The sequence below is a fragment of the Carcharodon carcharias genome, chromosome 2 (assembly GCF_017639515.1).
Source record: "Carcharodon carcharias isolate sCarCar2 chromosome 2, sCarCar2.pri, whole genome shotgun sequence".
In the NCBI taxonomy this organism is placed as follows: Eukaryota; Metazoa; Chordata; class Chondrichthyes; order Lamniformes; family Lamnidae; genus Carcharodon; species Carcharodon carcharias.
This window is the reverse complement of record NC_054468.1, coordinates 88,537,350-88,553,475: the sequence shown is the minus strand read 5'-3', so window position 1 is coordinate 88,553,475 and position 16,126 is coordinate 88,537,350. Positions and strand designations below refer to the sequence as shown.

At 49.6% G+C, this 16,126-nt stretch overlaps 1 protein-coding gene across 2 annotated transcripts in view; it reads right to left on the bottom strand.

Annotated features, from left to right (window-relative positions):
* sned1 (sushi, nidogen and EGF-like domains 1) overlaps positions 1 to 15,850 on the bottom strand; it is a 229,237-nt gene extending 213,387 nt beyond the window's left edge. For both annotated transcript variants that reach the window (XM_041181506.1, XM_041181515.1), the window contains exon 1: positions 15,500 to 15,850. In XM_041181506.1, coding sequence (XP_041037440.1) covers positions 15,500 to 15,709 — 210 coding nt within the window. In that variant the 5' untranslated portion in view covers positions 15,710 to 15,850. The remainder of the gene's footprint in view (positions 1 to 15,499) is intronic.
* Positions 15,851 to 16,126: the final 276 nt, after the last annotated feature.

The window sequence follows — 16,126 nt, the reverse complement described above, 5'->3', positions numbered from 1 at the left end:
AAAGAACTAGGCAAACAAATTAGGAAAACAAGTAACAAACAGAATACTAATTATGGAGGATTTCAGCTGCTCTGGAATTAATTGGTCAGAAGGGGTTGGTAAAGGGGAAAGGGAATGGAGTTCCTCCAATCTGTATAGGACTCCTTTGCAACCCAGTATGTGAGAAGCCCAACAAGGGGGGATTCATGACTGGATCTAGTAATAGTGAATAGACCAGAGTAGATAATGGTAAAGGCAGGGGAACATCTAGATAACAGTGAGCATAAAATATTACTCTTTGGGTGATAATGGGGTAAGGATATAATTGTGACAAAAACCAAAGTATTATATTGGAGAAAAGTCAATTTTCAGAACCTGAGTAGAACTTGGGAAAATAAAATGGACAACAATATTGGCAAACAATTATGTCAAACAGCAAAGTGAAGTGTTTAAAATGGTGTTCAACATAGCCCATGAAAAATATACTCTGCTAAAAAAAAACAAACTAAGCAATAATAAGACACAAGGGAAAAACGGAGGGTAAGGAAAGGGACATACACTAAGTACACAGGCTTCAGGGGACAGCGTAACATGGGAGAATACAAAGAGATCAGAAGTAAAGTCAAGAAATTAGAAAGGCATAGAGGAACTATGAACTTAAATTATAAAGGAACATAAAACAAAATAGTAAAATATTTTGCAGGCACATCAATAAAAAAGGAAGGCTGTGATGGGAATAGGGTCAGTAAGGGATGATTACGATAAAATCACAGGCACCAATAGCAGAAAATAATTAGTTTGTTTTAGTATTTACCAGGAGACAGGTCAGGTGGACATAATATCAGAAATGGGATTAGAAATGACATAAGTGCTTTTAAAATAAAAAGAGAAATATTTTAAAAAGAGGACAAAATTCCTCATCCAGGCAGATTACATCTGCACATTTTTAAAGAATCTAGGGAAGAGACAGCTTAGATACGAAAGGCAGTCCTCGACTTTACGACGCTCGAGTTACAAAGAACAGCACTTATGATGTTTATAAATTGACACCATTTTGATTTTCCCACATTAGTTTCGACTTTATGACACCACACCAGCAAACAAGTTCAGTTGTTCATATATGCGCACCGATGTTCAGCGTCACCCATCTCCCTGACTCAAGACACTCAGTTGCTGTTCGGACGCCACTATTACAGTGCTATACTATATTTCTAAATGTATTTTTAGCTGATGATGTGATTTTTTAATGTTGATATGATTGCTATTTACAACATGGGGCAGGATTTTCCCTTTGTTGGGCTGGCACGGCAGGCGGGCTCGGGAGCGGCCATGAAATGGCCTGCAATCAGGCCCCAACCGCGATTTCATGCTGGCGGGCCAATTAAGGCCCACCCTACGTGAAATGTGGCTCCGCACTGGCCAGAAAGGGGACAGGGTCCTGTCGGCCACCAGGTCCAATGGCGATCCAGCAGCCCTTTTAAAAGCGGCCCAGGCAGCCCCTGGAAGGCTACCATGGAGGATGTCGCCTGAGTTGACACTATGGACCCGAGTGCAGCTGGACACGGCAGGTGGGAGGGCAGGTCGGGTGGGCACTCGGCCCCCCACTTCTCTGACGAGTGCCACGATGTTCTCCTGGAGGAGATGGCTGCCTGGAGGGACACCCTTGTCCCCAGGTGTGGAAGGAGGAGATCACCAAAGGGGGAGATGGCAGCACTGGTCAACAGCCATGATGCTTTGCGGTGCTCCTGGGTGCAGTGCCGGAAGCGCTTCAATGACCTGCTGCGATCAGGAATGGTGAGTACCATATTGACATGAGTCAGCATGTTGAAGTGTTAAGGTCTGGCCATCCCCCCGTGTTAGAGTCTGAGTGCCAACTGTCCATGATGCCAGAGTGGCCAAGGGGGTGAGCCCTGGCTGCTTGGACGAGTGCCTTGCGGCTCGAGGGCCATGGCTTGGATATGCCCTACCAGGTGCTCTTCAGTTGGGGTTGGCCAAGCTGCAATGGAACTGCAGGTACAGAGTGGACTATTCAATGCTCCTCTGTTGTTTCAGGAGAAAACGGCCCACAACAATATAGAAAGGTCGCTGACTGGCGGAGGCCCTGCTAGCCTCCTAATCCTTTTGAGATATAAGCAAGACTCTCTGGAGCTTGAGAGCCAGCACGCCCCACATGTAACTGGGCGTGGAGAGGCGAGGGTGCCAGACATACATAGAGGTGAGAATTTCGGCTTGTGCAACCATTCTAGTGTAGTCGTTTCATTGATGGGAGCCTCGAACCTGGAGTCCCCATTGATCATCGGAAGACAGGGGCACCATGATGCAGGTCTCCGTTGTCTCACTAGGGTGTCTGGCACGCACAGTGACAGGGTGATGACTTAACTAATGACATGTCCTTGTTCTCCCTTTTAGGTTCACCAGCAGGCGTTCACTCTCTGGAACCCGAAAAGTCGCCCCTGGCACCGGAGGATCATCGGGCATCATTTGCACCTGCGTCACACTCACAGATACCAACAACTCACGAGAATTAGAGCAGCAGCTAGTATCTCGGTGCATGTTGGTGAGGGCATGTCACACTCGCTTGTGGTGCAGGCGGAGGCAGAGAATGCCCAGGGCACTGACAGTCGCAGGACGATGCTCAGTCTGAAGGCTGATTATGAGCCTCTGGAGTCATCCATGAGGCAGCAGATGTTGGATATCCAGCGAGATGTGCAGGAGGATCTGGCAGAGATCCATGAGGGTCCTCGTGCATGGTCTCCGTGATGGAGGAGTCCATGCGAAGTGTGAATACTGCATTGACCATCTTCGGACTCACTACTGGACTCATCATCTGTGGCCTGTGGAGTTGCATCAAGATCCTCTTCCTCCAGTGTGTCCCCCCTTGCCAGTGCCAGATTGTAGAGAGTGCAGCATGCAACCACTATCAGTGACACCTGGTGGGGTATTGTAGCGTTCCCCTTGAACGGTCTAGGCATCGGAAGTGTATCTTGAGAAGACCTCTCTACCACCACCCTTATGGAGGCAGGACTCGTAGTGTAACGCTTCCCTGCCTCTGTTCTTGGGTGTCGGAGAAGCATCATGAGTCACCTCTTCAATGGATAGCCCTTGTCACCCAGCAGCCATCCATCCAGTCGGGCTGCAGCACTGAAGAGCCCCGGTACCTGGGAGTGTCTCAGGATACAAATGTCAAGGGAGTTGCCTGGGTACATTGCACGCACTTGCAGAATCTGCATCCTGTGATCACACACTATCTGCACGTTCATGGAGTTCTTCCTGTTGACGAAGGCACCGGGCTCACCTGCTGGCACCTAGATGGCCACATTTGTGCAGTCTATAGCACCCAGGCTGTGGAGGAAGCCAGCAATCGCTGCAAAGCCTCTGGCTCACTCAGTCTGGCTGGCCTTGTCCGGTAAAGAATAAAGGTCAGAATCTACCTGAACAGAGCTTCTGTCACCAGCTTGAAGCAACTGTGGACAGCTGATTGGGAGAATCCACATAGATACCCCACTGACCCTTGGAAAGAGCCAGAGGCATAGAAGTTGAGGGCCACTGTTGACCTTCAGAGCCACTGGCATGGGGTGTCCACCCACACAGTCAGAGCTTATCTCAGGCCCAATCATCTGGCAAATGGAGGTCGGGCTCTCCCTTGAGAGGCGGAGCCTCCTTCAGCACTGCACCTCAGACATGTTGAGGTAGCTGCATCATCGCCTGTAAACCCTGGCAGCAAGATAGTGGCGACTTCTGCGGTCCCTTCCACCTTGGACTACCTGCTGGCCCTGCACCCCTTGTGCCTGCACCTCTCCTCCCACAGGCCCTTCCCATGGAAGCTGCATAAGGACATGAGGCCTCCTCTCCGAGCGGAGACCATAATCCCCATTTCCAGGGTAAGGGAAGGGGCCACAGAGTCTGAATCCTCTGGGGCCTGGCAGACAGCAATAAATCCTGAAATATGAGGCCTGGCAATGCTAAGAACGAAGCCCCGAGCTGAGATGAAGTCGCCAAGTACCAGCAAGCAACCAGCTGCAAACTATCTCCAAAACCCCTCACTACTCACACCGGCAATGCTGCTGAGCCTTTTTATCCTGCCCTTGGATGGGGTTTGTGAAAATGTCGGCTGGCCGCCTGCCCGTTTTGCCCTTGCAATGAGCAGAAAATCACACAGGCAACGTAAAATCAGTGATTTGGACTGTTAGGGGCCTTAAGTGGCTGCTTAATTAATGGTGGGTGCCGCTCCGGCACCCGTGCACGCTCGCCGAGCAAAATATCGCGTGAGTGTGCAATAACGTTGGGACGTTCACCCAACGTCATTGCGCACTATTTTACTCCCGATCAAGTCAAGAGTGCGCACACCCCTGGGACGAAAAATTTTGCCCCTAATGGTTTCTATATTACTTGTCTATAACTGATTGAGTACAAAGTTCTGGGTTATTTTGGTGAAACTAGAGTATCGGGCCTTGGTTCAGGAACCAATCCCCCCCTTTATAAAGTTCTTGTGGGAAAATCGGTTCCAGGTTACGATGTTTCAACTTAAGATGCTGTTTTCGGGAACCAATTGTCTGCTAAGTCTGAGGACAGCCGGTATTACACATATTGTATAATTCTGTAGGAAAAAGTGTAGTAACGGACAACCTGTGGATAGTTAAGACTGTGGGTGGAATCGTGCAGTATCGGGTGGGTAAAACAACCGCAATGGCAGCTTTTCACGCTGTATCGTCCCAAGCCCACCGCAATCCCGGGAAACATGCCATTCCCATGGCAGGCGGGCTCTAGTTCACCTGCCACGCCATCACCTTACTGCATCATCACACCGGACGCCATATTTAAAGTCCAGCTGTGTGCACCCATCTCAGTGCTTCCGGCCCATGAGTACTGCAGGGAAGATGTCCATGAAAGGCAAAAAGACTGCAGCCCCCAGGTTTAATGACACGTCACTGGGATGCCTTTTGGACACCATGGAGGGCCACCGCGATGTTCTCTACCCCTGCTCTGGCCATAGGACAGGCAGCAGCATGACATGAGGTGGCAGCGCCAATGCTCTGTAAAAGAGGACAGCCACCCAGTGCCGCAGCAGGATGAATGGTCTTTTCTGTTCCGCCAGGGTAACTTAGTCTTCTCATCGCTCTCAACTCACAAACCCATCACACATCCACAGGAATCTCACACTTCAAGGGACAACACCACTAACTCTCACACACACCCTCACATCTCCATCAGGGTCATATCCTCTCAAGCTCACATCCTCATCCTGTCCATGGCCCCGCTCACCACACAAACATTCCACACAGTGCCATGTGTCCTGCTCACACTCTCTCCATCTGTTTCCATGCAGGAGAAGCTGGCTCACAACAGCAGGGAAAGGTCCCGGACCTGGGGTCGAGTAGCCCACATTAGGCCCCTCACTCACTTTGAGGAGTGGGCCATCACACTGATTGGTGAGGATGTGGACCCTTGCCTGCAGTGACTGTGAGGTCGGTGGCGAACACCCATGTGAGGATCCTGCACTACATCATCCCTCTCTCAACGCAACTGTGAGTGCTCTCTCTCCTGCTTTTGACTCTGCTGCCCATTATCTCTACTTTGCTTCTCAGGGAGTTCTGCAAGCGACCAACACGCTCAGTCAGCCAGTCTCTCAGCTCCATCCATGTCCTCATCTGTAGCCAAGAGGACTCCTCCTCCAGTGAAGAGCTGGGAATAAGTGGCCCGGAAGACCTGTCACAGAGCTTATCCACACCCTCCACCAACGCAGAGACACATACTTGGGTGGGACCTAGATTTAGAACAGGCTCAGGTTCACAATCTGGTGGTCACCGCATGGACACATGTCCGCAGTAGGAGGAGGCAGTTTCAAGCCAAGCTCCCTGGCACTTGGAGGACAGCTGGAGAAGAGGCATCTGTGAGGTCTGAGTCAGATGATGAACCTCTGGATTTGGCCTTCCAACTCACCCGTGAGAGTCAGCACAAGGTGGGGGAACATCACACAGAGCTGTTGGAAGCCCTCAAAAGAGTGGATCACAAGTCAGAAGAGTGCGTCTGCCTGCTCTCTGATGCAGTTGTGCTGACATGTGTGTATATGGAGGTCTCCATGGAAAAGATGGCAGATGCCATGGGGTCCCTGGTCCATCAGAATGCAGAGATAGGTGCGGACCTGCATTCCATCATGGGAGCCATGGGTGAGTTCCTGTAGTGGCAACACGAGAGGGAATTGGGGACCTCGACTTTCCTTCAGGTGCTTCTTGCCCCTGGGCACCCAAAGGGAGGAGGAGCTGCAGCTGGACACCCCTGGGTCATCCAGTCAGGGATCTCAGAGGCTGTCCTCTCCCTCTGAGTCCCCTTTGCCTGTGACCCCCTCAACCTCATCCTCTGTGACTGCAGAGGGAGCAGCTGGTCAACGAGTGATTCTGGAGGAAAAAATGTGTTTGTGGAAGGGCCTTTTGGAGCTTTGTGCAAACACTCTCCCACACACATGGATCTTTCACTTATCACACTCACCTCCTGAGCATTTTGAATGCTGTCTGTCGGGGTTCGTTTCAGTTGTCCATCTGAGCTGACCTGCACCTCCGTCCATCCAGCGATCACACTCATACAGCAATTGGCCTCGCCCACCATGACTCTCATTTCACTTTTGATTTGGGCAGCATGGTCTGGATTCGCTTTTTCATCAGCTCCCCCACCTTTTCCCCTCCCCCAGTCACCCATCTCCTTTCCCCCATCACAGATGATCCTCTCCCGGCTTCACCTTCCACCTTCCCTCCATGACCTACCAGCCACAACCCTTTTCCTTTTTGGGGATGTCCAGGTGAATGTGCATGTTCCCTTCCTTCCCGAAAATCCCACCCCCATCCAGATTCACCTCCCCGATCTCCTCCTTCCCACCCCCTTGTCTGCCTCCGAGTCCCCACCGACCACCATCGCCGTCCCTTCTACTGCTACCATTGAACCCTCACCCTCCCACCTCACTCTGCCCTTGGTCATTCTCACCATTCCCTCATACCACCCTCAATTCACTCCCCAGGAGGCAGATTTGGACCTATGAGACCCCTCTCTTGCACATTCATCTGCACATCATCCACTCTGGACCCCTCCCCTCCTCAGGATCCCTTCCACTCTGGAACCTCTTCCCCCACAATTAGTCCTGCCACCCTCCCAGAATCCCCCTGTCGCTTAGTCCCTCCCCCTTCCTCCACCCTTACTTCCCCTTACTTCTTCAACCACTCTTAGTCCTTCCCCACTCCCAACTCCTTCCTCCAGCCTTACCTCTTTGTCCGGCCTCACTTCTTCCTCCAGCTTTGCTCCTTTCCCCTTCCCGACTCCTTCCTCCACTCCTACTTCTTTTTCCATCCTTATTCCCTCCTCTATTTGCTCTCCTTCCTCCCCCTAGATTCCCTCCCCTCTCCTCAGTCCTTCCTCCCTCTGGGCTCCATCCCCTCTCCTCACACCTTCCCTTACACCTTCCACCCCACCTTGCACCTACCTGCCCAGTTGCCATCTTCTCCCCCATTACCCTCTTCTCCCCTGTACTCCCTTCCCCCACTCGCAAATTCTCTCCAGCACCTTCATTCCTCCCCTTCCAAGCTCACCTGCCCAACACATTCATTCCCCCATCCCAACCTCAACCACCCTCCGGACACCTTTCTCTCCCAGCCAATCCTAGCCGTTCCTCTCCCACCACCTCGACCACCATCTGTTGTAAGCATCAACGATGACTTTCCAACTTCCATGAGCTGCTTCACAGCAGAGCCACGACCATGAGAATCCACCCAGCGTGGCATGGACATTCCTCTATTATCCAGTTCTGTCGGGCTCCAGCATCTTCTGCTCCTCAGATATTCGTGATGTGAGCAAGGCCCTAGCGCTAAGTCCTGACTTCTGCATGTCACATTTGTCAAGACGTGTTCTGCGCCAGCATGTTTTCCCGCCAACATGGGCGGATGATGATTCCAGCAGGTTGGCCTTATAATGATATGCTGATATATTACAATGAGACTCCCGATGCCTGATAGAGGGGAATGTGGCCCGCCATCGACGAGCTGAGCGGATGAATGCTGTGAAATCGATTTTTGGCCTTTCCGACATATTGCCTACTCACACAGCCGAACACACCCGACACCAGCGGGCACAGGTGATTCTGCCCTATATCTATATTTGAGAAGTTTGAAGGAACATATCTAAGGAACTATAGACCAGTCAGTTTAACATCGGTGATAGAAAAAATAATACAGTCCCTACTAACTCACCTCCTGACTCCCCAAAGCCTATCCACCATCTACAAGGCTCAAGTCAGGAGCATGATGGAAAACTACCCCCTTGCTTGCTTGGATGAGTGCTGCTCAAGAAGTTTGATCCAGGAAAAAGCAGCCCACTTGATTAACACCTCATCCACAAATCTTTACTCCCTCCACCACCGACGCGCAGTGGCAGCAGTGTGTACCATCTACAAGATGCGCTGTAGCAAATCACACAGGCTCCTTCGAAAGCACCTTCCAAACCCATGACCTCTACCACCTAGAAGGAATGGGGCAGCAAGTTTCCCTCCAAGTCACACTCTATCATGATTTGGAAATATATCGCCGTTCCTTCACTGTTGCTGGGTCAAAATCCTGGAACTCCCTCCCTATCAGCTCTGCGGATGTACCTACACCACATGGACTGCAGCAGTTCAAGAAGGCAGCTCACCACCTTCTGAAAGGGCAATTCGGGATGGGCAATAAACACTGGCCTAGCCAGTGACACCCACATCCCATGAACGAATAAATAAAAACTAAAGAAGAAAATAGAAAAACATGTAGAAAACAAAATTATGATAATGCCTCGTCAACATAGGTTTCCAAAGGGAAAGTTTTGCTTGACCAATTGTACTGAATCCCTTGAAGAGCTAACAAAGAGAGTAGACAACTGTAGTTCAGTAGATGTAATCCAAAGATTTCCAAAAATGCCTTTGATAATGTGATGTATTTTAGCTCAATGAATAAGTTCAGAACATATGGAAGGAGGAAACAATTAGCAGAATGGTTGGATAATTAGCTGTCTGCAACATGGAAAGATAATTGGGGGCAGAATTTTCGGGTCAGCGGACAGCTACGATTGGAGGGAGCGGCCGGGGAACAGACCACTGCCCACGATCGGCCCCCGACCGTGATTTAGCAATAGCTGGCCTATTAACGGCCAGCCAGCGTGAAAGGTGCGCTGAAAGGCTCAGCGCTGCCAGGGTGGGGGTGGGATGTGGGTGAGTGCTGAAGTCAGGGCAGACGCAGGGGAGCGTGATAGGAAAGCTCCCTGAAGGCAGAGAGCTGCCTCAGGAAGCTGAAGAATTTAAACACAATAAAAACAGATTTTAAAATCCGGAAAAAATGCCCATGCATCAGATTGAGTCACCTAAACACATGGATGCTGAACTTTGTGTGCAAACATTTTTATCTTTTTTAAATTAATCTCGGAAACCTCATCCCGCCCTTGGATGAGGTTTCCTGAAAAAGGCAAAGGCCGCCTGGCTGATTTGCCCACCTACCAACCGTAACGTTGAACAGGCAGTGAGAAATCCCAGCTAATTACGCCATTAATGGCCTTATTAGCCCTCTAAATTGTCAGTGGGCACACTGTCTACTTTTGTGTGCGCCCGCCGACCGAAATATCGCGTGAGTGCGCTATGACATTGGGAAACTCACCCGACACCATCGCGCACTATTTCATACACCTGTACGCCGAGTGAAAAATTCCTGGTCAGGGTATAAAGTGGGTATTTAGAATTGTGGAAGGCGGGAAGTGGGATTCCACAAGGATCACTGCTGGGACCCCTGCTGTTCACAATTTGTATCAAAGATTTAGACTTTGGAATCAAAAATACAAATTCTAAATCACTGGCTGACACCAAATTCATAGGGACAGTTAACGTTGAGGAGCGCTGCAACAAATTACAAGAAGACATTAATAAACTTGAACATAACTGGCAAATGAATTTCAACATTTTTTTTATTCAATGATGGGCATCTCTGGCTAGGCCAGCATTTAATGCCCATCCTTAATTGCCCTTGAGAACTGAGTGGCTTGCTAGGCCATTTCAGAGGGCATGTAAGAGTCAACTATGTTGCTGTGGATTTCGAGTCATATGTAGGCCAGACCAGGTAAGGACGGCAGATTTCCTTCCCTAAAGGAATAAGGATCCAGACTGCTGATGGAGTGTTATTTTGATTTTGTGACTTCAGGCTTCCCCTACAAGCAGACTGGCTTGGCTCTGCAAACACCCTAGGATAAGAACTGGTTAAGGCCCAAGTTCAGTCGCAGGACTTACGAATTGTAACCTGCCCGCACCTGGTCCCATTAAGACAGGCAGCACCCAAACTTGGAACAGCCTCCACATTTAAATGATAGAAGTGTGGCTTCAAGCTGCCTCCACAAAGTTGGTTACCATTGCACTCAGCAGAGAGCCGATATCACATGGGGCAGCCAGCCGACTCCTGTTAAAGGCAGTCTGTCCCTTCTTAAAGGGGATATGCCTCATTGCAAGGGAGCTGCAGCTGTCGGCTGTATTGACACTGAATGCAAGTAAGTGCTGTACAAAACAGAGCACCAGGGAAGAGAGAGAACTCCTAGGTTCACAGATGAGACTTTGGAGGCCTTGGTGGTGGAGTTCAGCAGGAGGAGAGAGGTTGTATTTCTGCCAAGGATGGGGAGTGAGGGGTTGGGGGGGGTTGGGGGTTGGGGGTTGTGGGGGGGTGGGGGGCGGCAGGAGGTCCTCAAGGAACACCCGCTCAAGGGAAAGGGATCAGGTGGCTATGGATTTGAATGTCTGGAGTTTGATCCCAAGAATCTCCTCAATTCAGCACACCCCCATCTCTCACCCATTAGCAACCCCTAGCACACAGGATTCAGGCCAAGCAATCATCAAAAACTCCATCTATATACCTATGTACATCCACACACATTCTAATGATGCCAGCCTCACACCCACCTCCCACTGCTTGCACAAGCCTCCAGTCATTCAGCTCTGTAGGTGTATCATTCAAACACAGTGTAACAATTACAGGACAAGGTGGCACACAGTAGATGGAAGCAGAGCAGAACTGGTTGGGACAAGGATGCCTGTATCTCCTACAGGGAAGACTGCTCTCCAATTCATGGAGCAAGCTGTGACAGAGCCTGCAGCATCTGGCATCGCTGAAAACATTATGCCTCTTCACAACTCCCACCTTAGCCTCACCCTGCTATATGGCATGTCGTATGCAAGCTGGTGATAGTATGACAATGGACCTCTTGCTTTCCAATCCACTCCGCTTCCCTCACTCAAACCTTCCACTTCTGATTTTCTGCTCTTAGACACCCAAGAGCTGCCATCTATCCAGCCCCAGCAGCCTCAGGGAGAAGAGTGAGAGCAACACCGCAGTACTGATGAAGAAGCACTGTCACTTGGTCTGACACCAGCTCAGATGCTGGCAGACTGTAATCTTTAGAGGACAGCGGAGAATTGGGATCTGAATGAGTGGGCTTCAACCAGACTTGCTTGCGCGGCAGGGTGGGAGGTAGGTCAATTTGAGTGGTAGCTCACCAGAGGGAGAGGTCACAGATGAGTTCTGCTGAAGGGTACTCAGCTGAGGGCTTTGATGGAGCGGTATAGTGAAGAACGCTGATGAACATGCACACCCAAGATGCTGGGTGCATTGGTCAGCCTGTGTCCTGTCACTGTGTGAGAGCCTAGAGGAGTCTAGCTCCAACATGGCACAGGGCACGATGCAAAGCTTGGAGCCTATCCATTCCAGTGTAGCCAACTCTTTGACCGAACTTGTGGACCCAGTTGTGATGCAGCTTCTGGTGGTCGATGCAGTGGAAGCTCAGGCTGACGTCATGAGATCCGTGCTTGTTGCCATGGAGGCTCAGCCTTCTGTCATCATGGCTGTGATGTCAGTGTTCAAATGAGTGTGCAGGCAACAATCCAACAATCTGTCTTTCAGCAGATTACCAGGGATTGTTGAGGTGTCAGCCCTGAGGATTGGCAGTGACTTCTGGAACAGGAACCTGCAGTCCTTTCCCAGAACAACAGCATTCATGCTCCCACCACAGCTGCTCTGCCAATGACCTACCTGTTGCCTGCCAGCCATCCCAGAGTGCTGCCGCCCCTGCTGGGGTGGCGTAGTTCTAAGCCAGGACCATAGATGAAGGCCATCTGCCTTCTCACCTCATGAATGTCAGCAGTCTCCCCACCAGCCGTACTGCAGTCACGGGTGCTGGAGCACTAGCACAGGCAAGGACACCTACAAGACAGGCACTAAGGGAATGCACAAGGATGATTAGTAAATGTTTTGCTTGGATTATTCGGTGTGTTGTTTGATAAAGATGCTATGGAAAGGGGACTATTGGTGGCATTTATTGTATGATTCTGGTGAAGAGAGCACTGTGTTGCTATTGCAGATGAATGAAAAGCTAGGCTATAGTGGAGAAATGGTGTTAAACAGGTGCTGCCCTAAGGGAACTAAGGTTTCAGTAAGCATTCACAGACAACCCGCCTAAAGCAGAGGTGCCCTGTATGCTGCTCCTCCTCCACCTCTTCCTCCTCCTGCCATACAGAGCTTCCCCTCTCCTCAGGCTCTGATCCATCTCCCTGTCATGCTACAAACCCAGATGCACTGCAGTGACAGCTCTCATACTTGTTACAGCCTTTGTGTGGACAGTTCGCCAAACCCTCTATCTTCCCTGAGAGGATGCAGCGACATTTCCTGCCCAATCCAGATGTTCATCCCAATACTTCCAAAAACACTCCACTCGATTTCCAAAAGCAGAACTTACAATATCACCTCACCTGGAAGTTGGGCATAAATGGCACCAGTGAGGGTCCAGGTTTGGAAAATGTGCATAAAATCAGCCATAACAGCTGTTTGACATCACAATCTGGCCAGTTGGGATGCTTTTGTTGCACACTCGGAAGAGCAGCCTGAATGCCTGTCACGGTAATGGTTGCCATGCCAGTAGTGCCTGGTAGCACCGCGTGCCCCATTCAGAGTGTCTCCAGCTTCCATTGCACCAGCTCCAGTGTGATATCACATTAATGGGTGCACATGGTAGGGAATATGTTCTCTAGTCACCATTGTGCCTCAGCAATACCCACAATATGGAAAACCATTTCCCAGTAATAGTCAGGAACCAGTATACATACAAAAGTGAAAGGCATTTCTCTGCCATTGCAAACATTCATAATACATCAAATACATTCTCAAGTCACTGAAACAGAGTAACCACTTGTTTACTAGCTCGTGTGCTGTCATGGGACACAGTTGAAAAACACACATGTTGCAATGACCCCTTCTATTTCATATCCACACGCTGCCCCTCAGTGGCATCATCCAAAAACACATTAGATTACACACATGTGCTGATGACACGCAGCTCTACCTCACCATCAGCTCCCCGATCTGTCCACTGACTCTGACCTGTCACCCTGTTTGTCCAACATCCAATGTCGGATAAACAGGAATTTTTTCCAATTAAATATTGGAAAGGCTGAAGCCATTGTCTCCATTCCGAACCATTGTCTCCATTCCTTTCTTTGGCAACTGTCTGAAACTGAGCCAGACTGTTTGCAACCTTGGTTTTGGTGTTTGACTCCAAAGAAGAGCTTGAAATCACATATTTGTCCCATCACCACTCACCTGCTTCACCTCCACAGCATTGTCTCACTCCGACCCTACTCAGCTCATCTGTTGCTGGAACACCTCAGCAGTGTCTTTGTTATCTCTAGACTGATTCTTCCAATGCTCTCTGGCCAGCCTCCCATTTTCCAGCCGAAATAAACTGGTGTTCATCCAAAAGTCTGCTGCCCGTATCCTAACTCGCACCAATTCTTACTCCCTCATCACTCCTGTGCTTGCTGACTTACAATGGCTTCCCGTCTGACAACACTTGATTTTAAAGTCCTTGTCCCTTGTTTTCAAGTCAATGCATGATCTTGCCCCTCCCTATCTCCAACATCTCCCAGCCCTGCAAGCTTTCAAATCCCTGTGCTCCTCCAATTTGGGCATCATGAGGATCCTGGATTTTTTTCACTTACCATTGATGGCTTTTAGATGCTCTGGAATTCCCTCCCTCAACCTCTCTGTCTCTACCTCTCTCCTCTCCTTTAAGGTGTTCTGTAAAATCTACCTCTTTTCACCATTTTGGTTATCTCCTTGTGTGGCTCAGGTGATAAAAATAAAACATTATTGACAATTTTCTTGTTAAGTACCTTGGGACATTTTGCTTTGTTAATGGTGCTATATAAATGCAAGTTGTTGTTGAAGCTAGCAATATATTACCATTCTACTACCATTTGCTTTGGGCTGGATGGTTATACACTCGCCTCCAGTCTGTAAATCCATGTGGTCCATTAATTCGCTTATCTGTTCCTCAAAGGAACATTCCCAACCCATGGGTTAACTCTGGCATACACAGAAACAGCCTGAGTGGCCTGTGAACTGAGTTCTTACAATACAAGAGTAGAGTTTAGCATATTCTAATCCTAATAGTATAACACTGACCAGTAGCTAGTGAAGCACTGAGGGAAAGGATGGAAAGGAAAGAGGTTTTTAGGGTATAATAATGAACAGCAGAGAACCCGGCATAAAATAATTGGCAAGTGGAGGACAGTGCATAATTATGAGCAGACAGCGTGTCCAGTGTATGATACAGGGCAAATAAAGTGCCCCATGATATATATACAAATATATACAACAGCTGAGAATCTAGTATTTAATAACAAATAGGCAGAGTACCAAATTGATAATAATTGGCCAAATGCCCAATGTATAATAATGGCCATTTAGAGTACCCAGGAGACAATAATGGACAGGCAGATTGCCTAGTGTATGTTGAGCTGGTGGAACGCTCAGTATATAAGAATGAGTAAGTCGAGCACAGAGTGTATAATACTTTGCAGAGTGCTTAGTGTACAATATTGGGCAGGTAACATGTCCAGTGTATAATAATGTGAAAAGGTAAAAAGCCCAGAATATAGTGATCGGTAGGAAAAGTAATCAGGGTAAAAGATAGAGCATCCAGTGCATAATAATAAGCAGACAGGATGCCCAGTCTCTAATAACTGGCAGGTAGATGGTTTGGTGTATAATACTGGTGGATGGAGCACCTAGTTTATGCTGGAGTTTATGCATTGCTTCACACACAGCAAAGGGCAGGTGACTGCCCAGTGGACAGCTAGAGGCAGGAGTGCTCCAATGAAAGACAAACAATATGCACAGTGGACTGGTGTGCAAAGGGGCAGGCAGTGTGCCCAGGCTCCAGGGATGATCGAGTATGGAGAGTGGGGCAGGGAGGTGCAGATTCTGAACACTGATGGGGTCCTTTGGAGACGGGCTGTGGGGGTTGATAGACACTTGCCTATAGATGGTAGGGTTGGGTTGACAGCTCAGATGGCTGCCTGCGGGGAAGGGATTGTGCCAGGGGGTGTAGGGATTGGCATCATATGCCAGCCATGGGTTATAACTGAAGGAGAGAAGTAGAGAAATGAGCGGCTTAAGAAGCTGGCAGTGAAACATGTGAGACTCACGTAAAGCCCGGAGTGCCTCTCCCCGAAGAATGGAAAGCTGAGCGAGATCTCCACCAGCCCCGATCCTCCATCATCCACTTTGGCATTGACCGTGTCCCCGTGTTCCAGCCCGAAGGGGTAAAAGTCGCTCAGCGGGACCAAGCCAGCGATCTCCTTCAGCAGCCCCAGCACAACCCCGACCGCCAGCAGTGCCCCGAGCCGCCGCTCCATCCTGCCGCAGTCACCCAGTCCCAGAGCCTCCGACAGCCTGAGTCACCTGGAGAGTTTGTGTGTTGCACCGGGGGGTCCCGGCATCCACAATGCGGCCAGGGAGGGGGGAGAGAGCCCCCCATCCCCCCGGAACGATTTCATCCAATGACACCTCCTGAAACTGACACCCAGCCTGACTGGCAACCCGGCGCCCAATCAAATCGGAGGGGCTGGCACTCAGCTGTCCAATCACCGCGAAACTAGCCAGAACTTCAGCAACTCTGTCCCCACAAGAGAGAGAAAAACTTTTCCTTCTTAAAGCTGAACTTTGCAAGCTCGCGAGTCTGTAACTGGTCATTGTTGCAGTCCTTTTTCACTCAGCAATGTTACACTTCAAACAAACACTTTCCTAATGCAAAATAATTTCCGGGAGAGAAA